The sequence below is a fragment of the Vigna unguiculata genome, chromosome 5, assembly GCF_037176805.1.
Source record: "Vigna unguiculata cultivar grain cowpea cultivar isolate G323 ecotype 2 chromosome 5, ASM3717680v1, whole genome shotgun sequence".
Taxonomy (NCBI): Eukaryota; Viridiplantae; Streptophyta; class Magnoliopsida; order Fabales; family Fabaceae; genus Vigna; species Vigna unguiculata.
The window spans coordinates 17,972,383-17,998,269 of NC_140796.1; the positions used below are offsets into that span (position 1 = coordinate 17,972,383).

Below are 25,887 nucleotides of genomic sequence, written 5' to 3' on the forward strand. Positions count from 1 at the left end.
AGTCAGCTTCCTCTACCTGAATTCCAGTATACGTTTTCGTTGTCTACTCTACAGCTCTCGATCTTTAGTCACCATCGTTCCTCTCTTGTCTTTCTCCTTCTCTCCTTTTCTCCCTCTAAGTTCTTCTAAAAACTGGAGTTTTTCTTTTTCTTTAAGCCACCATCCCAAACACTCCTCTCAAAACCCTAATTTTTAAAACTAGTTTTATCTCCTATTATTCCTAACCTTTTCTGTTAAAATCTTTCGAAATAAAACCAAAGCTTTAGTCGTTTTTATTTATCAATATTTGTGACAATGGCAACGAAAATGTGAAGAAACAAATGCAACTAAGGATGGGAAGAAAATAAAAACATAAACCTAATGTTGCAAGTGCAACTAAACGGGAGAGAGAAAATTTAAAAAATTTACGTAGGCCCCACCAAAAACTTTACTGGGGCACACAGAACAACCGTTACATTGTGTGCGTCTCAATGATAACTTGCGCACTACAATTTTATATAAACACATATATTCCACATGCTATAATTGAATAAATAATTAAATAAAATAATTACTTAAATCATTCAAATTATAATTCCATAACCCACAATTAAATAAAATAATTAATTTAGAATAAATTCACAAACTTAATCAAATTGTTAATTTTTTTTCATGTATTTCTCTTTATTCTAATTTTCTTGAGTCTTACAGATTTGATGTCTTAAGAATCTAGAAATGACAAATTGGATGTCTTCCACTTGTATATGAGAGCTTCTAAGTGAATAAAATAATTATTGAGATATTTATGTATGTGTTGACGATAGAGTTGTATGAGCTGTGAAATGAAGCATGATGTTTATGGATGCAGTAATATTATTGATTCTGTGATGATGAGATTGTATGCTTGATGGTACTGCTAGACTTAAGAGCACATGTTTTCTATATATGCTTGACTATTTTCAAGTGATGTAGTATCCTAAGTTTGAATGCTTGAGTGCTTATGTTTCACTAGTACTAAAGAATTGTGATGATGAATTTTGTGGCATGTGAACTGTAAATTCGAATTTGATATTCTAATTGTATGATTTGTATGCATGAATGTGCTAGAAAATGTTTGGTGTTGCCTAAACAAGTAGAAACTTGATTTATTGGTGTGGCGCTTAGCGGCAGGGGATGCTCCGCTAGGCAATAAGACACAAACAGAGGGGTCATTGGGTGTGTGGCGCCTAGCAACAGGGAGTTACCGCCAGGCGGTCTAGAGCATGTTTTCGCTTGGCAGCAAGGGTCCGTCGTAGATGGATTTGCATGGTTGACCTTGATGACTTGGTGAGGGATACGTTGGATTAGTTACAAGCGGGGAGGTTCGTAATGGAGATGTGAGATGCGTGATTGATGCGGGCAGGGAGGTTTGTATCTTTTGTACTCTTGTGTGGGGATACGAGCAGGGAAGTTCGTGTAACATCCCGATAGGATATTACGGATTTAAATATATAAAATAAAGAAATATATTTAAACTGCATTTAATGAAATATCATTTCCCAAAAACGCAAGAAAATTTAAACATAAAACCAATTAAAGGTATCTCGATTACATCATAAACTTATATTTAAAACAAGTCCATAATAAAAATAAAAGTTTATAATCTAAAATCCATAATAAAACAAATTTATAAAGTCCTCATAGCTAGCCCACACTCCGAGCCTAAGCCTCACCAGCTCCACCTGCAATATCCTCTGTTCATGTGTACCGCGTACACGATCATCGCCAAACACAAGCAGATAGGGTGAGCTAATATAATAAGCATATATATATATATATATATATATATATATATATATATATATATATATATCAATCATAGTCATATAACAAAACACATCAAAAGAATACACCTTTCTGTTTCACACGGCCACAACCATGTTGATATCAATTCACCTCAAAGGACGTTCATCCTTTCCTTCCACATGGCCACAACCATGTTAATCGTGTTCTACATCTTCTATGAAGTACCTCACGATGTTTTGCTGTCACACCTATCGACCACAATCGATAGAGCACGTACGGGAAACCATGCTACGGATCACACACCCTAACGCTAGGTGGAATTCCCAATACGAACATAGTTCGTAGCGTCCCAAGACTACCAAACTCGTCAGCTAATTTACTGAGGAATCTGGACCCATCCGTACTGGCCACAACCAGCACACTCACACTGGCAACACTCGCCAACCCGAGCCACAACTCAAGAGTTCCCGTGTTCATCCGCCATCTCGAGCCATAACTTAAGGGACGTCATTCCGAGCCACAACTCAGAGAATGCCACGTGCTTAACCCCTATCTCGAGCCACAACTCAAGGGATACGTTCTGAGCCACAACTCAAGGACACTAGCAAGCCCACCTTTGAGGTATCCTAGAAGCCTTGTAGACAACGCATCACAAATCCAACCCAACCCGAATTGATATCGCATTACCAATTGCCTTAAAAACCACCATTGTAATTTTCTTTTCTTAGCCTAAAAACCTTCATCCCAAGACCCAAGCCCATTTCGCTTAAGCTAGGCTCACTAGCTTGAGCGAACACGTAATCACAACAACAGCCCACGAAATCTCGCTTGAGCCAGCTCTTTCTCGCTTAGGCAAGATCGTCCATAACCCAGAGCTAATGTACCTCGCCTAGGCGGCAAGTTAAACAACACACCACGACTTCTCGCTTAAGCGGAAAAGGCTCGCCTGAGCAAGAGGCTCTGTCGCTCAAAACAGAACTTCTTGCCTGAGCAAGATGTTCAAAAGAAAACAAGAACCCTCACGATCTCTCACTTAGGCAAGGCACACTCGCCTAAGCGAGATTGACCGTCGCCCAACACTGAAATCCTTCGCTTGAGCGAGACGCTTGAGTAGAGACAGGCTCGGTTCATTGCTAAACTCGCCTAGGCGAGCCTGACTCACCTAAGCGAGAGTTGCAGATTCCCGCACTGTTTGCACATGCAACACACCAGAATCCAGGTCCAACCACATTGCATTTCAATACCAAATAATTGGGAACAGTGCGTCAAACTTATGAACACAAAATAGACCCCATATAGTCCCCAAAATTCAGGTTAGAATCATGAACAACATATACAGTGTATGAACCCCTCACCCTCATACAATTGGATAACAATTTCAAGCAGCAATATCCAAGCGCTCAAACCCCAAATTCAGATCACATATATCACGAATTTCATGACATACAATTTCCAAAATTATGCATATAAAACCACAATACGAAATTTCGGTTCAGCTCCCCTAACCTAGACTTTCCTTCGCTTATAATTTGAATTATGTTTCTTCCTTGGAGTACCAATGCTCTCTCTTTAGCTTTCTCCCAAACTAGCCCTCAATTGCCCCAAACCTCACTGTTCGCTCTAATTTTCGCACACCTTTCCAAGCTCTCAGAAAAACAGCCTCTAAAACCCTTCTCCTCTCTCAAAATTTTCCCCTTGACTGCCTCTCTGCTAGGGATTTCTATACCCTTTCATATTCAAGTCACAACAAATTTCTAGCCAAAAAGAGAGTTAGATTTGGGTTCCCCAAGGTTTGAACCCATGACCATACCGAAGCCCAATTCAATTCACAACCACTCAATCATATCATGTCTCATGATAATTCACATAATTCTATAATTATGTTATTACTCAACATGATCATGCATATTATTAAAAATTAATAATAAATCAAATAACACATAATTGGCACACATAAGACTCGAACCCAAGTCCTCTCAACATAACTAAGTACTCTCAACCACTTGAGCTAGTACTTTTTCACATCATATCAATCAAAATTTAATGCCATAAAGGCTACCCGCATTTATTAATTAATTAATTATTTAATTAATTAATTTTCATGGGTCTTACAGTTCGTATGTTCCATGCTCACACTTGAGGCTGCTATGAGTAGGGAGGTTCATAGTAGGTGTTCACGCATGTTGGACTATGAGTGGGCAGGTTCGTAGAGCTGGACTACAGGCAGGGAGGTCTGTAGGATTGGACCACAAGCGAATAGGTTCGTGGGAGCATGATAATCCCTAATGACCAAGGTTGTAAATGGATCTTTCTCATATAGGTTATGAGATTGTGGTGGGAACTAATATAGAGAAGTCAATAAATTAAAATTGGCTAAGATAGATTGGGTGAGGGGTAATTGTTATTATTCATTGAGTATATTATATTTTCTTTCTCAACTTACCCTTTCTATTTGTGTTTGGCGATGATCACGTGACTTGTCATGCGATAGCCGATGTGAATCTAGGTGAGCGTGCATGCTGATGCATAGGGACTGAACAGGGCAGACTATGGGATGATTTACTCTATGTTTTAATTTCAGACATTTGTAATAAACTTTATGAGGCTTTTCTCTACTATGAGCTTGTAAAAATGATCTCACAGTGTAATATAACTGCAACAATATAAGTTTAAATTTTTTCACGTCTGGGAACCTTATTTACTATCTTGAATTTCAATAAAATTATATTTTATCAAGTAATATCCACCTAGGATGGTACAAGTAGCAATACATTTGGCACTATACGTGCCAGCTCGATCAAGAAGTTCACGGATATACTTACTTTGAGATAGAAGAAGAGAGCCTCTAGAAAGTTGTTGTTTAACCATAATGCCTAAAAAATATTAAAGTTGTCAAAGTTATTTAAGAACAAAGATTGAACTCAATCTGGAAATCATAGATTGAATAAGGGTTGGAGATGAACTTGTGCAAATGATATCATCTACATAAATAAGGACCTAGAAATTGTCTATATAGTAGAGGTGTAAATGAGAAGAGAAGGATCACACTAGCTAGGATGAAAAACAAATCCAATGAATGTAGAAGTCAACCTCTCATACTAGGCTCGAAGGGCCTGTTTTAGGCCATATATAGACTTGTGGAGTTTGCATACTAGATCAAAATTGATGGACTGAAAACTCGAGAGTTTGGTCATATAAACATCTTCATTGAGAATGTCATTTAAGAAGGCATTATTGATGTCAATGTGATGAATAGACCATTGATGTGTAATGGCAAGGGTAAGCATAAAATGAATAATGATGGGCTTCACTACCGAAGTAAATGTTTTAGAGTAATCTCATCCATACTATTGATGAAACTCTTTAGCAACCAATATGGCCTTGTAGCGGTTAATAGTACCATCTGGATTTTGCTTAATGTGAAAAATCCATTTACCTTCAACAACAGGGTAGCCTACATGAAGAGATGTAAAAGACCAAGTATGATTAGTCAATAGAGCATCATATTAATCTTGCATTGCTTTACGCCATAGAAGAGAGGACAAGGCCTGTTTGACGATGATAGGTTCGGTTGTAATGAGAAGAAAATGGACAAACACGAGGTTTAACAAAAAGATAAAATAACAACTAGCATACTCTAGAATGTTTTAATAAAAATAGAATACACTTATAAGAATGATATTCTAATACATTAGGGTCATGATTTTCATTGAAGTTGACAATTTTAAATTATATTGTTATGGCTTTGGACCATGATATTAGCATCATATTTTCTAGTATTTATAAGATGGAAAATGATAAAGTGACTCCATATTTTGACTCCGTACTTGACTCCATGACGTGGCATGCACAGGTGGATTTTATTTTTTAAATTAAAATTAATTTTATTAAAGCATCTTACTTGAGACGTGGCACGTTTTGGAGAGTGGGTGTGGGCGTGAAAATTGAGCGGGTCAGAAACACGTTTTGGAGAGTGGGTTTGGGCGTGAAAATTGAAAGGGTGGGAAATTAGGTTTTCTTTGGAGAGTGGGTTGCGCAGAGAAAGCAAAAACGAAAAAAGGGAAAAGAAAGAAAGAAAGGGAAAATCCACTCGAAAGGAGAAAGGAAGAAAGGATAAAGGAAGAAAGGAGAATACGTGTGTTTTAGTGAGTCGAAGAAGACGAAGGGAGAAGACGAAGAGAGAAGACGAAGGGAGAAGACGATCCTCCCAGAGTTAGGGTTTTTGTTTGTCTCCATTGTTGGATTCAGCATCGTGGTTCGTAGGTATGTTCTTTTTTTTGTGCGTTTCTCCACTACGTCAATAGGTTTGTGGTATTTTTTTTCGAAGATGTCGTTGTGGGTTTTTTGGTTAAGGAACTGAGATTTTTTTTTGGTTTTCGCCTGCATAGTCGAGTGAGTTATTATTTAAAGGCAAATTTATCATCTATCTTGTACAGGTGAATGACCACAACACTGTAATCGAAGATGAAGCTTGAGAAGTTAGGGTTTTTGGTGCTTTCAGTTGTTCGATTCAGGCGGTGGTTGGTAAGTTTGTGTTATTTTTCCGTTTCTGTGATTTTGGTGCTTTGATAGGTGCATCAATACTAGTTTTCTAACTAGGTTGGTGAAATCTGTCTTATTTTATTATGATGACCTGTTTGCTCACAAGTGATGACCTGTGGTGCATTTTGTGCAATAATGTGGTTTGACTCAATTTTTTGAATTCATACCAGTCAATAGTTTATTATGGGGTGATTAAGTATGGGTAATATGCGTTCTTTTGTAGTTATCTCTTTGATGTGGTTTCAAAACCAAGTGGGTTAAACTTGTATGATTTATTGATGATGACTTGTGTGCATCCAAGAGATGACTTGTGCTGCATTTTTTGGAATCATTTGGTTTGACTCAATCTTTTTAACTTCCATATTATTTTATTCCATAATTGATTATTGGGTGATTTTGTTTGGATAATGTGAGTTAATTTGTAATTATCTCTTTGATGTGGTTTCATTGCCAACTTGATTACACTTGTGTAATGTATGAGTGATGACCTGTTTGGTCACCAGTGATGATCTGTGTTGAATTTTCTGGAAGCTTATGGTATGACTGAATTTTTTTGATCTTTCATGTGATAGCACTCAATAGTTGATTATGGGGTGATTAAGTATGGATAGTGTGATTTCATTTGAAATTATCTCTTTTATGTGGTTTCAAACCCAAGTGGATTAAAGTTGTATGATTTATTGATGATGACCTGTTTGCTCATAAGTGATGACTTGTACTGCACTTTTTGCAATCATGTGGTTTGACTCAATCTTTTTAACTTCCATATTATTTTATTCCATAATTGATTATTCGGTGATTCTGTTTGGATAATGTGAGTTAATTTGTAATTATCTCTTTGATATGGTTTCATAGCCAACTTGATTACACTTGTGTGATGTATGAGTGATGACCTGTTTGGTCACAAGTGATGATCTGTGTTGAATTTTCTAGAAGCTTGTGGTATGACTGAATTTTTTTTATCTTTCATCTGATAGCACTCAATAGTTGATTATGGGGTGATTAAGTATGGATAGTGTGATTTCATTTGAAATTATCTCTTTGATGTGGTTTCAAACCCAAGTGGATTAAAGTTGTATGATTTATTGATGATGACATATTTGCTCATAAGTGATGACCTGTGTTGAATTTTTTGGAAGCATGTGGTTTGACTCAATCTTTTTAACTTCCATATTATTTTATTCCATAATTGATTATTGGGTGATTATCTGGGGTTATGTATTCAGGTCATAAATATGGTTGCAGTCAGTGAGGGAAGTGAATTCAATGTTGACCGCAAGGTATTGATAAATTTTGGAATTCAATTTATTTTGAAATTTGTTATGATAAAAATGACATAATTATTTTTTTTTTATTGTTCCAGATTTGTTTTAGGCATTCATGCCGGACAAAATTGATTGGTAGTTTGAATAAGAAGTTAACAGATGAGCAAAAGTCATTTATCCGAGGAACACCATTTGGATGGATGGTTGAGTTGAAAGAGTCTATTAAAATATCTAGGAATCTTTTGAGTCCTTAATTAGTAGGTGGGTGGAAAGGTTGAGGGGGTTTCACATGAGTACAGAAGTTGTTGGATTTACCTATTTAGATGTATGTCTTGGTCTAGGTTTGGGAATGGTTGGTGAGAACATTGATTTAAACCAGGAAGGGATAAATAGTGATTCAAGGAATTTATTAGGAGCTTCCAAAGTTGTTGATATCGAAATGGTATATGATTACATCTTAAAACATATTAAAGTGCTTTGTTTAGAGGATTTTGGTAAGCTTTACGTTTTGTTAGCAATTTCTGAGTTTTTGTTGCCCAATCGTAGTGGAACAGTTTTTTCTATTTTGTTCAACATTGTTGATGACCTTGGTAGTATTGGGAAATTTAATTGGGGTCGAGTGGTGTATGAGTTTTTGGTTGGCAGTATATGTGAAGCTAAATTGTTCTTGAAGGAGAAACAAAGTAGCAAACACTTCCATGTAGTTGGATGTGTTTATTTGTTATAGGTACTATATGTTAAATTAATTTCAAACTTGTTTGATCAGTTTAAAATATTTGGTTATGAGTTTTGACTGATTTTGATTACAATTGTGGCAGTTTTGGTCTTTTGACCATTTTTTGATTCTGAATTTAAAGGATTGTCAGCGCACGACAAAGTTTCCCAGAATCTTGCATTAGATGGAAATGAAAGCAGGGGACAATGTAATTAAAAGGAGTTTGACAAATAACACCTTAAGTTAGGTATTTTGTTGTTTGATTTTTTTCCTAAATCTGTCATCTATACTGATTGAAGTTTGTTGTGAATTGCTTCAGGTTGTTGCAGATGTTGCTGCCTCTGCAGAAGAGCTGACCAATTCCTTCGTTAAAGAAGGTTTTGAGGTATATGGACGTCAAACTAAGGGTACTAAAATAGTTGACTTAATTAAAGTTGTTGAACATCAAGAAAGTGTGCTAGGGGAATTGCAAAAAGAACTTGTAAACTTGAATGCAATGATGATTGAGAGGAAGGAAGGAAGGTGACAGACAAGCTTTATTAAATCATTTTTCCAGTATGAGGGAGTTGAACAAAGACTTCTTTTTTGAAATTGATGTTGATAGAGATAATCGCATAACCAATATATTTTGGGCAGACAGAAGGAGTCGGGCTGCATGTGCAGATTTTGGTGACATTGTGTCCTTCGACACCACATACTTAACTAATAAGTACGATATGCCTTTTGCACCATTTGTGGGTGTTAATCACCATAGTCAGTCAATCTTATTAGAGTGTGGGCTTCTATGTGCTGAAGATACTTGTACGTTTGTGTGGCTATTTCGAAGTTGGTTGCGATGCATGGGAAATAAAGCCCCTGTAGGAATTGTCACTGATCAATGCAAGGCCATGCAAAATGCCATTGAAATTGTCTTCCCCAACACACGACATCGTTGGTGCCTTTGGCACATCATGAAAAAACTACCTAAAAAATTAGTGGGATATACCAAATACAAGGAAATCAAGCATGGTGTAAAAGAATTGGTATATGAGTCAGATAGTGCTGAAGATTTTGAGAATGGGTGGGCAAAATTCATTGAAAAGTATGATCTTCAACTTAACGAATGGCTTTACACTCTTTACGAAGAAAGACGTCGATGGGTTCCTTGTTATTTGAAATGTCATTTTTGGGCAGGCATGTCCACAACTCAAAGAAGTGAGGGAATGAATGCTTTCTTTGATGGGTTCATCAACTCTACTACAACATTCCAGCAGTTTGTTGTCCAATATGACAACGCCCTTCGTTCTAAGGCGGAGAAAGAGTGTGAAGCAGATTTTGCTTTTGCTAATACTATCCTTCCATGTGGGTCTCAGTCATTTATTGAGAGACAATTTCAAGATGGATACACTCATGCGAAGTTTGGTGAAGTGCAAAATGAGCTTAGGTGTAAGATGAATTGTAATATCAAAAGTGTTGAAGTTCATGGTGTAAGGCAAAATATATTGTTAAAGAGGTGTTGATATGGAAAGACCAAAGTGCAGACAAATATAATGAAGTTATATTTGATGTTGTGACAAAAGACATTGAATGCACTTGTCGGCTTTTTGAGTTTAGAGGAGTTCTTTGCCGCCACAGCTTGATGGTCCTTGCCCAAGAGGAGGTAAAATTTGTATCACAAAAGTATATTTTAAGTCGATGGAGCAAACGCATATTGCGAAGGCATACTTTGATAAGAGCATCATATAACACTAAGAAAGACGAACCCACTGTTCGTAGGTATGACTTATTGTGTAAAAAGTTCTATGACATTGCTGAGTTTGCATGCCAAAGCGAGAGGGGTACAAAATTCTTGTGTTCCCAATTAGACTTATTATCAAGGAATCCTTCGTTATCTTGTTCCACAATATTAGAAAACTATGAACAAACAAATGTGCAAATTTCTTCTCCAATTAATAGTGGTGCTCACCAAACAACGATCCGGAAGTCCAATTCACGTTAAAAGAAATGGTCGACCACGAGGTACAAGGATGCAATCAACGGTAGAGAAGATATGCAAAAAAAAAAAGTGCAGCAGCTAGGAATAAAGCTTCTCGAAATGCCACTGTATGTATTTATTATTTGTATTCAGAGTACCATTTTTTAATATGCAGGTTGTCCAGTTGTTAATTTGATTTATGGACATGCATTTTAGGATGGGGAACATCATACTTCAATTGCACCAGCTAATGAAATTTTGAATGCTCAAAGTGGTACCACAACCAACATGGTTAGTATTCGTTTCATAACTATATCTTCTTATGCTATTTAATGGAAATAATTAATTACCCCTATACCATGCCCAAGTTTATGATGTCCAGTGCACAGGCTTTTTATCACTTTTAACATCAATAGAAAGTAATCAACAACTTATTGTTACAGAACAGATCATTAGGTATATCACAGTAGAAACATGTTTAATTTTGCCTTATATTTATGATAGCTTAATATTGTAATTGTTTTTTTTTTCAGGAACTAGTATCAACAAGAACGACATTTTTTGGATCATTTGGGATGATCAACATGGCATAACCAAAGACCTTTTGTTATTAGAGTTTGTGTTTGTCAATGACATGTTTATTTATTCACACGGTCAAAGTATTTGTACTGATTACTGTTTACTACGTTCAACTTCAGCAGTAGTGATTAATATTATTCACAGTTTTCATTGTCACCGATTTTGATTGAAAATTCACAATATAGTTGCTCATAAAAAAGCTATACAACCCTGGCATTTTAATACAATCATGTTATCAGAATTTATAATCATATTGAAGTCATGGTGTTCTTCAATTAATTTAATTAATAGGCTCCAAAATAAGGGATACCAACGTACTTATCATAAGTTACCTGGTAAGAAAAATATAAAGTGGGTACACACTTAGATGGAAGTCGGTCATCACAAAATAAACTGCATGTAACTTTAATATATAACCACAAATTGAATCCATAACAGAATTGTTTGTTAAAACCATAATTTACAAAATTGATTCTAGTCATTGTCACCCTCAACACTGTATAAAGAAGTGCAACTAAGAATTCATTTGCACGTCATCCATATCCAAAAAGACCTAAAAGTTACGCTATAAATTAACACTAAAATATTGACATCTCTACTTCTTTAAATATGGTTTAAATATTTCAAGGACAGCCTCTCTATGCTTATTTTTTGGGTGAAGAATCCAATCACAAATGTATTGTTGCCTGAATTGTTGTAGATCCAGATGCCACCAAAGAATAACTACTTAATTACATATTCATATCAAAATAACTTTATGCAACTTAAATGTAAGCAGTTCCGAGGGTATTATACTCACATCAGTGTAAGCTGGCATGCTTTTCCCATTAAATCTTTTGACGTCGTCTCATATCTCAAGATACTTCAACACCATAATACCACAATCATGCCTACAAGTGGTTACCAAAACATTTATTGAAAACTTCCTAATTACGTAACCAAGTTGTATGAATAGCCAACTCAATTAAAGTTGTGCTTACAAATTTGGCTGTTCAGGAACGTCTTCAATGTGGACTTCATATGTTGGCTTCAATTGTTTTTTGTCATTTAATAAGAGCCAAAAAAGGTGTTCCACATTCTGTACCTATAACAGATATAAATCGAACATAAATAATGTGAACACAATAAACATCAGCAATGAAAATTTATAATGTCACACATGGACTTACCACGTGACTATCAATTTGTTTTCGCCTTCGGCATTTGTGTGCAAGTGAATCTAAGACAAAGAACTCTTTCGTTTGACAATTAAAAGCATAACACCACCAATGTTCAGCATAAATCACTGGGGCAAGCAACTGAATAGAAGTAACATTAACAAACACATTTCATTTTGTAACAAAATATAACAACATTTAACAAGTAAGGATACGCATAAAATCTGCTGTTAATATATCCTGCACTGAAACCAAATCACGTGTCAGGTAATGCCTGTAGTCATCTAGACACCAGACACGTTTATTCACCTTTCTTTTGTTACAATCAAGGATAACTGCATTCTAAACCACAACAAATGTCAATACTTATACATTAATTTAAGCATAAATATTAAAAGGAAAAAAATAAAAAACTTACTGTATAGAAAGGATTGAATATAACCCTGCTAATCTTCCCGGTCAGCCTTTTCTGTTTATACATGAACTCGTAGGCTGCAAACATTATAGACTGAACACAAAAACAATAATTATATCAGTACATGGTTGTAGTAACAATATAAATAGTCATAAACTTAAGTTTCATAATTTACCATGTTATCAATCCAACCACGAGGACGAAAACATGGACATTCATCGCTCCTCAATATTTCACCATTCACATGAACATAAATAGTTCTGAAAAGTCAAAAACAGCAACTTCAAGTATTAACTATTAGTGTGTGTTGACGTTGAATACATTATTAAAAAAAATAGCATACCTGGCACAACCAACAGCAGTCACATCCTTATACAATTTAGCCTTATCTATAAATAGTGTATTACTTTGACCTTCAGTGTTAGGCTTAATAGCTTTGTCGTCTCCATTATGGTTGGATTTTGGTTTGTCATTCAGGTCATCTTCCTCACACTGATGAGGTTGCGGACTCTCTTTCCAGTGTGAAGGACAACCCTGGCCTTCATCACACTTCCTTTGCTCAGAAGGACAACCCTCTTCTTCATTAACATCATTTCCTTTACCTGCATAGGAGTCAAGTTCAGGAGCATCAAAAAATTCATCACGCATCTTTTTTATCTGTTCTTTCATGTCTAGAATTATTCGTTCATGTTTTTCAAATTTTTCTTCCAAATCCACTTGCTGTTTGGAATGAGAAACACCCTGAATGCCATCATTTTGAACATTGTATTGGTCCTCAATATGAACGACATTTTGCTCTATTGGGTTGTTCTTCTCCTCTGCAGTTAGGGCCCAACCAAACCCAATCTACAAATAAAAAACAATCTGTTTTTGAACACATTTCGTAATAAAACCAAATTTAACCAAACATATACAAAGACAACTCAAATAAAACCTTATTCTTTTCAAAAGTAGACTCAAAATTAGGTGTCCTAATCTTCACCGAGGGCCACCGCAGAAATCTTGGGAATTGAACCTCACCCTCTACATCTTCTAAGCCAAGACGACGAGCAGCCCAAACCTATAACAATGTTAGACAAATCAATAAATTATAATAATGCATAAGGAAAATAAAGGTTCTTAAAACAATAATTACTTGAACAACTACAATAGATCTGGCTAAGTTAAGGCTACGAGTATTTATCTTTTCTCGTACAACCTTACATCCACGATTGAGTGCAGAGATCAAAAAACTATGCACTGACTCTGCCCAGTTATAGTCGCTTAAGTTCTCAAGGTTGTCTAAGACTTTGAAAGGCATATTGGTCACTATCCTAAAGGTCCTAGGAAAATAAAATACAGTAAAACAAAGTAACAGATACAACCTACAAGCATTGTCTACATCATCATCACTAACCACTAAGTTCTTAATCTTGTTAATTATGTCTCGTAAGGTGATTGGTTTCTTCTCAAAAAGTGAACCTACTACCCCACTTACATCAACATCAAATTCAACACATTTACCAACCATACTAAGACCTAGGCATATACAAACATCATAAACCAATAACCCCACCAAATGCTGACCTACACGAATGTATTCCCCTTGTGGAACCCATCTACGCAACACTTCCCTCAACAAAGGACAATTTATTTCCAATGCGTTGTCCACCTCCAAACACCATCTAAATGGTGTTGCCTGAATCCGCTTACGGTGGGTGTCTTTTAGTACATTGTTTACTTCAACAATGTACTTGCTTTCGCACCTATGCACAATTCAAACCTATAGCACCATGAACAAAATATTATTTATTATAAATAATAAAAAAAGTTAAATCACTTAAAGATTCCAATCATACCTTATCAGCATTTTTCACCACCTTCTTCTTCTTCCCTTTATTGCTTGCTTCCGGAATACATTTGCATTCACGTTTACTAGACATCTTACTTAAAATTCCTAAATAACATACCAAGTTCATTGAAATTCATCAAACATATATCCACAAAGGAACAAATATAACTGAAAATTTATCACATGCACCAAAGTAAATAACCTCATAAACAATTATTCACTACTATAACAAAATAGATAAAAAAAATTGATTCATAAACTCATTGCAAAAAATGCAGCACAGGTCATTACTTGGGTGCACAAAAGTCATCACCAACAAATCAGACATCTTTAACCCCACTTATTACAACACATCTTATTAACCAATGTCGTTCACCCCAAAAACACGAATTGGCTGCTATAGTATGAGTTCAAAAAATTGAGTCAAACCACATTATTGCAAAAAATGCTGCACAGGTCAACACTTAGTTGCACACAGGTCATCACACACAAAAATGTTGCTTATAAGAAAGTGAAATCAATGTTCAAGAGGGTCCAACGCAGCAAATGATCCAATGGGGCCTTTAAGGATCAGACGGTCTATAGATCCACACATCAGGTGGTCTAGTCCATTGGACTTATCATAAATCAAGTTATCCTATCAATCTTCAAAACACTATATTTCTTCATTCAGCTCAAAATCCTAGTTTCCCAAAGTATGGAATTATAGCCATTATTGGAAAATCAATTGTTGATATTGTGACAGAATATATTTACATGAATAACAATTATAAAGTTAAAATCTTAAATGTTTTTTTTCTATCAATGGTTATAAGTTCATCTTCTCTCTATATCATGCAGTTTTTCCATTAGAGAAGTCAAATCCTAACATTTGCTATCTTAGTATCTATTAATAAAAGGTAATTAAAAAGGTAATATTGTAAATTAAAAAGAAAATTTGAATTTGAATCTGAATTTTGTAGAAAAGGTAATTAAAAAGATGATGAGTAATTACTTTTTTAATAAACATGAATCATTACTGATATAATATAATGAATATAAAACAAGGAAATGCTGTAAATTTTAATTCAATGAGATTTATAATCTGAAGGAAGAATATTTTACACGTTATATATGACAATTTTCACACTTTGTTCAATAACCCATTACCGATGCAAAACTTCAGAGGAAATCAATATATACACAGAGGACTATATATCTTATCTTATCTTATCAATGCTTTTTCCTAAATATCATTATGTATTAGGAAGGCTCTGAAGTAGACCATGATAAAACAAAACCTACATTCTTATTCATTTCATTTTGGGTGAGGTTAGATATGTTTGATATTTGAATTTGAAAATATATACAGTATTTTTTCTACTGAAGAATGGGGTGGAGCTAAGATGCAGGTGCAAGCATGCTTAGTAGTCAATGTGCCTGTATGGAAAATAGAATGTCCAAGCATACATTTAGAGGTGATATGCAGCGAAGCCAGAAAGAGAAAAACAACGATAATTCCTTAATGTTTCAAACATTACCAAATTCATTTGAACTTTCAAAAAATTGTAAAACCAGCGAGAAACAGGGACATAGAGAAACTTATGTGCTACACACAGCACATATATTGATATTCGATAACAACCAAACATTCAAAAATCACACACGAAAAAGTTCACATCAAACAAACACACGATATCAGACAAATATTCCAGATTCTAATACTCCTCATCTCCGTCACCATCTTCTCCAACGCCAGATCCATCAAGTTATCATCTAAGAATTATATTGATGCACTTAAACAACCCCTAAGACAACAAATACAAAAAAAAATCGTCATACCTACAATCTGCTACAAAGCTGGTCCTTCGTAGAACTGTGACCTTTGAAAACAGTGCTTGAACAATGGAGGAGATGCTTCGTCAGAACTCCCTTTCACTCCAAAAACCGTTGGCGTTGACGGTGACAATAGAACCTACAACTGCAACCACAAAAGGGGGTCAAATGAGAACTCATACCAGTGAGCGTGGGGGAGAAAGGAAAGAATGTCCAAATTTTCAACCAAAAAATCATTCGCCATCTAGACTGAACACCTTGTCGGTGGGAAGAAAAACGACGATTGTGCGGAGAGAAGAGGGTTTTCGACTGAGTGCGCGGGAGAAGGACAAAAGAGAAACGGTTCAACTCCTCCACAGCAAACGCCCTCCCTGTCCGCAAACCCTAACCCTTTCAAGGTTTAGCCACCACAGAGATTCCGCAAACCCACACTGTGCTATCTTCCTTCACCAGACGAACCACTCCAAAAACCGTTCGCGTTGCCGGTGACAAGAGAACCTACAACTGCGACCACAAAAAGGGGTAAAGTGAGAACTCATACAAGTGAGCGCAGGGGAGAAAGGAAAGAATGTTAAAATTTTTGACCAAAAAACCATTCGCCATTTACAATGAACACCCTACCGGTGAGAAGAGGGTTTTCGTGCGGCGACTGTGCGGAGAGAAGAGAGATTTCGATTGAGTGCGCGGGAGAAGGAGAAAAGAGAAACGGTTCAACTCCTCCACTAAGCCACGTCTGACGTAAAATGCTTCAATAAAATTAATTTTAATTTAAAAAATAAAATCCACCTGTGCATGCCACGTCATGGAGTCAAGTATGGAGTCAAAATATGGAGTCAGGATATCATTTTCCTTATAAGATTGTTGTTGCATTTTGAATTACATCTATTCGGTTACAACTAATTTAATATTATGTTATAATATATCTATTTTGCACTATTTTGCCTGAGTAATAATTGTTATTAAATCAAATAAATTAGCACATTAGCAACAAGATAATAATTTTAATATTTAGTTATATTTATTGGTATTAAAAATTTGAAGCTGTATTATTTTAGTTCATATTGTGGTTAGGAAATTGTTCCGAAGTTCTCTAACAGGGTTTTAAGGGCTTAATTATAAATTTTTAAAACCTAATATTTATCATTTTTCAAATAGGTCCTACTTAAAAAGTAAGTAAATGATACTATGCAAATATTTTTTTTAATATTTACTAATTTTTTATACGTAGAATTATACCGTGTAATATTTGTTAAATAATTCAGAAATGTCATTGTAATTTTTTTAAATAATTTTGAAAGTTGGGCTAAGTATATCTGAAAAAGTTTCACAAAATATAAAAAATATCCTCTTAAAACTTTGTAAAGGAGTGCGGTAGTACTTGAGTCTAATATTTACTAAGCTAGTAATCATTTCGAGGTGGAAAGTGGAGGGAAATATTGACACGATTTGGCACAAGTATTCTGCTGGATATCCATAAAGACCTTTACATTATTTAAACATGGATCGATGTTGTTGGGAACACGAGAGAAAGTGCGAAATAAGAAAGGTACACTAATTTTGAAAGTTCCTTCTCCATCTCGTCCACTTCTTTAAGTTGGGTTTCATCTATCACCAAACCAAGCCAATCAAACCGATCATCTAATCTCTTCTTTATGACTACCATCATCATTATTATGATTATTATTATTATTATTATCTAAAAAAGAAAAGAAAGTGCAGTAGCTAACAAGGCGAGCAGACAAAGACAACATGGTACTTTGGGAAGGTCAAGTGAGAGAGTGGGAAGCTTTAGTACAAGTGTTGTTGAGTGTGGCTGCATGTCTAGTCTGAAGGGTGACCAAAGAGTAATAAGCTCCACATGGCCCTTTGGCCAACAAGGAGGAGTGGGTTCCAGTCTCCACCACCCTTCCCTTTTCCATCACAGCAATAGCATCACAATGGTGAATGGTGCTCAACCTGTGTGCCACCACCACGCTGGTCCTCCCTATCATTACCCTCATCAACGTATCTTGCACCACCTTCTCTGATTGACTATCCAATGCACTTGTGGCCTCGTCCAACAGCAACACCTTAGGATTTTTCAATATGGCCCTCGCTATTGCTATCCTTTGCTTTTGACCCCCTGAAAGTTGTACCCCTTTTTCCCCACACCATGTCTCGTACCCCTCCTTCAGACCCGCTATGAAATCATGAGCGTTCGCTGCTCGTGCTGCCTCTATCATCTCACTCTCATCAACCCTCCCACCTCTTCCATATGTAATGTTCTCTCTTATGGTCCCACCAAACAACGTTGGCTCCTGGCTCACAAGTGCTATGTGCTTCCTTAGTGACTTTAGGTTATACCTTCTTATGTCCATTCCATCTATTGTCACCATCCCTCTAAGTGGATCGTAAAATCTCTCTATTAGCCCTATGATCGTTGATTTCCCAGATCCACTTTGCCCCACCAGCGCCGTTGATTTCCCTGCCTCCATTTTCATCGAGAACCCCTGGAAGATAGCCACGTCAGGCCTTGTAGGGTACGTGAAATGCACCTCATGAAACTCTATTTCACCAACCAACTTCTCTGTCTTGTACCCATTTGGCTCATCAGGCTCTATTTTTGTACTCCTATCTATGATGCCAAAAGTAGAGGCCACAACATCAGCACCTCTAGCAATATCCGTTGTCATGCTTCCCGCATCCGCAATTATCCTCCCAGTGCTCACCAAAACCATGAAGCTCTCAAAGAAAGATTTTGTTGTTATTTGTCCGTACGAGATGAGCTTCCCACCGTACCAGAAGTCTAGGGCCCAAACGCAAGATGCAAGGCCTTGGGAGATTCCAAGCCCAATGCCAGCAAACCACGACTGCCGAATGTTCTCTCTGCTTGGGCCCTCCTGGGCCGCTTCAAGCATTTTCAGAATCCGTTCCTGCGATGAAAAGGCGGTCACGGTTCGGAGATTGGAAACCGCTTCCGATGCCAGTTTGCTGCTTTGTTGCTGGGCCTTCATGGACATGTTGGACATGCTCTTGAGAAGGACACGTCTTGTGTAAAAGCATCCTATGATGATAGGTTGTACCGCTATCATAACAATGGAAAGCTTCCATGAAATTATCAGACCCATTGTGTAGGCTGTTATCACCGCTGAAAATGTCTGTACCACCAGTGCCATTCTATCTCCCACTAGAGACCTCACCTGAATCAACACAACCAAATATCAATCATCAACACACGCTACTCACGGATCCAATCACAATCACACTAATTAACCACTACGCAGATCTTGTACGTAGCTGCCAAACTATCAACACCTAACGCACAAAAAGCTAAAGAACACGCTGAAAAACAAGCACGTCTTGCTTTAAAGCCGGTTTAGACGGCATGAAGCCACGATCAAATTATCTGACGTACCCAAACAACGTACATAACTTTCCTCAGTTGTGACAGGAGCCACAATGCCACCTTCAAAGCCTCAGTCCTCTCTTTCATGCGTTCATCACAGTTCATTTCATGAAAACTATTTGTTTTTAACGTGCACTGAGATTTTTAGCAGTGATAATGTTAATGTTATTTAATACTAAGTGCTCCTCAATTTACGCTTTTTAAGAAATATGTGAAACTAATTTTATCCTAAGAAAAAATGTTAAAATTGACAGTCTTTACTGCAAAGTTTTAGTAAAAAATAAAGTATGTACGGATAGTTAACTGGTACTACAAAGTCTTTACTATCAAAAGAAAAAAGAGTGAACCAAACGAGAAAGATGCCTGTCTTAAAAAAATTATGGTAAGGAAAAGATGCTTTCATCGTAATATTATACTTGAGAGAATTAATTACAATATTTAATTACGATAAAAAATATGGTCTCGGTCAATGATAAGTAAATAAATATAGAAAGTGATTTCATTAAGTAAATTAGAATATTTAGTATTTATTCTTAAGTTATTATATATTCTTACCGAATAATTTAAAATAAATATTTATAGTATTCAAGTTTACTATTGTGATCAAATCATCACTTCCTTTTCTTTCTCCGGTCACTTCTTCTTGGTCCACACCCATTTCCCTCTTCATGTTCTGGGAAAGGAAAATGTTATAGATTTTCCTATTGGTTATACATAGTTTTCTTTTTTATCACATTTTAGATTTTTTTTCCTCCTTTTCATCTCTCTTTTCTTCTCTCAACTAGCGCAAGCCTAGATTCTTAAGGAGAGTATCCTATTCTAAATTTAATGCATTCAATGAATGAGTGCCTAGTTGAACTAATTCCATTGTAGTAGAGTGAATAAAAATTATACTTGGAGTATATATATATATATATATATATATATATATATATATATATATATATATATATATATATATATATATATAGTTATGTCTTTAGAAGTAGTACCCTGGTCTTTGAAAGATAAAGAAAAGAAAGGAAAAATAAGGTAACGGAAAGTGAGGTGGAGCCGGGTCCTCCCTTTTCTTCAAAAGAAAAAGGGTACGGATAGGATGTAACCACAACTGAAGATATACCAATAGAGGTCCTCCATCTTTAATCCACAAGATTTACCTTTTGTGAACTACACATAAAATTCTCACCGACAACCATGGTTGCATGTAGAGAGATACATGCATTATAGCCTTATAGCTGAGAATTTATGGTACAAAACAATAAGACCTTAAATAGTAAAAATTCCCTCATGCCTTTTCTTCTCATGTTTTACACCTCCCACAATCACTTTCACCATGAAAACAAGAAAAGAAAGAATAACTGAAGTTTGATATCTTTCGCTTTCTGGACCCAGAAAAAGGGAGTAAAATCTAGAATATTTTGAAAACAATTTTTTTAAGTGGAAATTTTGATGAATGTTTGGTTAAAACAGATAAGTTACTGAACAACATGAATACTTTATATTTTTTTGAAACTTAATTAACACATAATTTTTTTTTTCTATCTTTCACTCATCATGTATCACTCATAAAAGGTATTATTTATCATGTGGGCTATGTATATTTTTAAAATGAGAAATAAGATGGCATTTATTGGAGATCCTATTATTTTGAGTTAGACAGGTGTGGGGTACTGATTAACAAGACTTTCTTTCCTAAGCATATCTTATCATACTCATTATGTTCCATCTTTTCTTATGATGTTTGTTTTCCTAAGGCAAATGGCAAATGATTGATGTCGTTATTGGTGAAAAGAAAAACTTAAAAACATTAAAGTAGAAGAAATTGAAGAAATGGAGGCAAATAATTGATACCGTTATTAGAAAGTGTGAAAAGAAAAGCTTAAAAACGTTAGAGCAGAAGTAATTGAGGAAATGGAAGAGGAAACTTACCACATTGGCGTCTTTGGCAAGCCTGGAACAGATGGCGCCACTGGAGTTTTCGTCCAAATCAAACCATCCAATTTCGAAAGTGAGGATTTTGGAAAGCACGGTCTCTCTGACCCGTTTGGTCAAGTATTCCCCCATGTAGGCGAAACAATAATGCTGCCCAACATTCGCAATGAAAGACACCACAAAGAGGCCCAGAAAGGCGAACGAGTAGATCCTAGTCTTCCTCACTATCTCCTCATGATCCGCGTGAAAATACAACAGTATTGTGGACCCCATTGTGAATGCGTAAACCGGCTGAACGGCACCGAAAACCATCGCGTTTAAGCACCCCATAACCACGTGTTTCCACTCGGGGACACTCAGGGATACCAGTCTGTGAAACGACGGCGCCTGTACCTTCTTCCCTTCCGCCACGTCCGTACCACTCCCACCAAATGGCCCCACCGGTAGCGCGTTTTCCGTGTCTTTCGATGATGCCGAGCTCGTGACACTCCCTGGAGCATCGGTTTCCGCGCTTTCGGCTACATTCGCTTTCTTCGTTTGTTGCTGGAGGCGGAAAGAGGAGGCGTAGGCGCTGGTGTCGTTTTCGAGGAGCTCGTCGTGCGAGCCCATCTCTACGACCTTTCCGCCGGCGACGACGACGATGAGGTCCGCGTTCTGGATGGTGGACAAACGGTGGGCGATGATGATAGCGGTGCAACCCGCGGCGGCGTTGTCCAGTGCCTTTTGGACGAGATGCTCGGATTCTGTGTCTAGCGCGCTTGTTGCTTCGTCCAGAAGTAGAATTCGCGGTTTCTTGATTATTGCCCTCGCAATCGCTATCCTCTGTTTCTGTCCCCCTGACATCTGAATCCCCCTCTCTCCGACCTGCAAAGTGAAATCAAAACCGTTATTTATTCTTTTCCATTAACATAAAAATAATTATTCAATCTGGGTATATATTTCATAAGGTTATGTTTCAATTTAGCATGACTTTCTTCTTATTGTAAGAAAAATAAATAAATCATTAATTAAAATTAAATATTACTATTGTAAATTCGCCTCAAGTCGTTCTTTTAAAATTTTCTTTTTATTTTATTTTCTAAAAGCGATCTATATTGGAGGAAAAGCTTTGACTAAAAGTCAGTGTAAAATATTAAAAAAGGAGGAAGTATATTTAATATACTTCATCTGGTACATTGTTTTTAGATTAGTAAAATTAAAGTGAGAGAGACACATTAAATAAGAAATGATATAGAATAGGGTAGGTAGTAGATTAAAAGGAGGAGTTAATGATTTGATGATTTATTACGTGAAAGCGTATGCATTTATTAGGTTTTGGTAATGATGAAAATATAGTTTAGAGGGTGCGATGAATGATGAATGGGTTGATAAGATAAGTGCGTGAGTTGGGAGAAGAAGAAATAGCGGAGTGGCAGTAGAGGTATGATAGGAAGAGTAGAGTTAGGACCTGTGTTTGGTAACCGTGTGGCAGAAGCGAGATGAAATCATGAGCATGGGCAGCTTTTGCAGCCTCTACCACTTGGTCCTCCGTGGCATCCTCTCTGCCGAAAAGTATGTTTTCTTTAATGCTTGTCGCAAACAGAGCAGGCTCCTGGCTCACCAACCCCAACTGCGAACGCAGCCACTTCACCTGCAGCTTCTGAATCCCCACCCCATCCAAACGCACCTCTCCCCCCAGTGGGTCGTAGAACCTCTGCAATAGCGCTATCACCGTCGATTTCCCCGACCCGCTCTCCCCCACCAACGCCACTCTCTTCCCTGCCGGAATTCTCACACTCAACCCCTTCAATACTGCACTCTCTGGTCTCGACGGGTACGCAAATTCCACCCTGTCAAATTCCACTTCCCCATAAACTCTCTCCAGAATCTCCCCTTCCTCGCTCTCAGAATCAATCCTCGGAACCCTCTTTATCACCTCCTTTATACGCTCCGCCGCCGCACCCGCCTCCGAAAAGTACTTCACGTTCGATAAAGCCGCTCCCAGTCCCCTTTTTCACAAACGTAAAATTAATTAACCTTCATTCAAAATATTCACTATAAAAACAATTACATAATATAGACAAGACAATAGTATTAATTATAATAATAATAATAATAATGTTATTATTATAATAAAAATAATAGGGGTAAGGTAATTATTGCTTACAATCCACCAACTGCGATGGCTGCTCCAACGGCGAAAACTGTCCCTCCTTTAACGCCATGATAAATAACGAGTCTGCTGCCGTAATAGCACATGAAAGACCAAATGGCGAAAACGACGCCGTTGCTACCAATGGCTAAGCCTTTGGCCCAGCCTTGCTTCAGGCCTAACTTCACTGTCCCTTGAAGTGCGTTTGAGAAAGCGTTCAAGGTCTGGCTTTCCCCAACGAAGGAATAAACGGTTCTGATGGATGAAATTGCTTGTTCCACAACTGTTCCTGCTTCATTATACTCATCTCTGATTTTACTAGACAACCCCAACAAAGTCTTGCCGTAAATTAGACCCGGTATCACCAGAAGAACAATGAAAGGAAATCCCACTATGGCCAGCCTCCACAACATTGCAAACGCCGCTATGTAGCTCCCAACGAACAACGAAATGTTCATCAAGAAATTCGGAACCTGTAACACATGTGATTAGTTATAAGCAAAATTAGATTATCCTTTTTTGTAACTGTAATGAAACATAACAGCTTACCTTTTCACTGAGAACATCTTGGATTACGAGGCTGTCGTTGGAGACGCTGGTGATGATCTCTGACGTGCTTGTGACATGCATATCAAAGTACGCAATATCTTGTCGAAGCACTGCTTTCAGATACCTGAATCTCATTCTCGCTGCCTGTCTTTCGCTTGTTCTTGTCCAACAGTAACCCTCTGGGAAAAAAAAAGTTGCAAAATATAATAATAGTTAAAGAAAAAAGATGCAACAATATCATCACTTTAATTTGCGTGGCGTAAATGGAAAGAGAAAAAAGAAAAAGCAAAATCATTGCGGAACCAAAACTCACCCATGAAGCAAACGGCAAAAGAGCCAAGAGCTAAATATAACCACGCCACTGCATTCTGCATTACAAATAAAGCTGAAACTGTTAACAAGCTTCCCTCATGTGTTATATACTCTTTTGGTGTGAGTTGAGTAGAAAAATTATTAAGACAGTTTCAGAGTTTCACGTGTTCATGTTTTTAATTAATTTTACATGACACTTAACTGGGTGTAGATTAACTGAGATCACGGTGATAAGAGAACATATAAAAACTTCTTGTGTGTATAGAGAGATAGAATTGAACCTTGTCGATGTTATGGATGAAGGTGTTCCCTTGCATGTTGGATGAACTCCCAATGTTATTCATCATGCGGCTGCTGATAAACAAGACTAGAGGGGTGGCAAAGCCTTCCCCAACAGACCCAAAGGTACCTAAAATCATAAAAAGCAAATCTTTGCGATCGGCATGCATGAAAATGGACCCAAACCCATAAGACCCGTTTTTTATCTTCTTCTTTCTCTCCTGGCTAACCATAGCTACTACACTTTTCTGATTCCTAACTATTTTTAGACACACCCTTTTTCTTGAGAAACAAACAACAGTGAGATTCGGAGACCCACTTCTGTTGTTAATGGAGCATGGTTTCTCGGCCCTCTTGGCTTGGCTCCAAAACCAGCTTTCCTTTCATTACCTTGAGCTGTGTTGTTGCGACATTCTGGTGAATTTATAGGAATCAGTGTGGGTTAAAGTGTGGTGGGGCAAAACTTATAGGGACCAGAATAGCTAGGGTCAGGGTTGCGGAATTCTTAATAGCATGTGGAGAGGTTTATTGTGTTGTTGAGGATGGAGGAACATGTGATGTGAGGAGGAGAATTAGCTCCTGTTTGACTTTATAATTATCACACTGCTAAAGCATCGGGACTTTTTTCATAGCCATAAATATATAATTCTACTTTAATAAAAGCATTTTTCTCATCTTATGCCACTTTTACTGCTTTTTGCTGACACGATTCTTTCTTTTTTGATAAAGGATCGGTGAATTTTGGCCACTTTCTTTTTCTATATTGAATGCGCTATTTAATTTATGTTAGATAACCGTTGATCTGACCTTTGTTATAGGAAGAATCCTTTAAGACTAAGCTTAAGAAGAACAGTTTGAGATTGACTCTAAAAACTGCCATTTTAAAGTATATGTTATCTAGAAGTCATAAATTTTCTGTTACACCAAATTAAGTTTACTTTTCTTATTGTGAAGTAATCACTTAATTAATGTATACACAAACACAACTTAGTTAAAACTAATAATCTTTTCTTGGTCTATTCCTATATAGTAATGGAATGAAATTTTAAAAAGGTTAAAGAAACATTTTCATGTTGTTAAAGCACATTGATGTACGTAAGTGAATATTTATATTTCACAAAGATCAAAACTCGAGTAGAAAACTTACTATTTTTTATCTATAAGAGTCAAAGTTTCAAAGCCAAAACAAATATATTGTTTCTTCTTAAATCATATCTTATATAACTTTATTTACTATTTACAGAATTTTTTATTATAATGTG

At 36.7% G+C, this 25,887-nt stretch overlaps 2 protein-coding genes across 2 annotated transcripts; one reads left to right on the forward strand and one right to left on the reverse strand.

The window, feature by feature from the left end:
- The first annotated feature begins 8,843 nt into the window (after positions 1-8,843).
- On the forward strand, positions 8,844-10,833 carry LOC114184421 (protein FAR1-RELATED SEQUENCE 5-like). The gene is made up of 4 exons (XM_028071731.1): positions 8,844-9,711; positions 9,807-9,925; positions 10,457-10,531; positions 10,774-10,833. Exons 1-4 carry the CDS (start codon positions 8,844-8,846, stop codon positions 10,831-10,833), a joined length of 1,122 nt encoding a protein of 373 aa, XP_027927532.1.
- A 6,662-nt stretch (positions 10,834-17,495) lies between these two features.
- Positions 17,496-25,176, reverse strand: LOC114185462 (ABC transporter B family member 15-like). The gene is made up of 7 exons (XM_028073196.2): positions 24,628-25,176; positions 24,348-24,402; positions 24,035-24,213; positions 23,501-23,958; positions 22,802-23,342; positions 21,352-22,218; positions 17,496-19,216 (listed from the first exon to the last, which is right to left on the reverse strand). Exons 1-7 carry the CDS (start codon positions 24,856-24,858, stop codon positions 17,804-17,806), a joined length of 3,744 nt encoding a protein of 1,247 aa, XP_027928997.1. The 5' UTR covers positions 24,859-25,176; the 3' UTR covers positions 17,496-17,803.
- Positions 25,177-25,887: the final 711 nt, after the last annotated feature.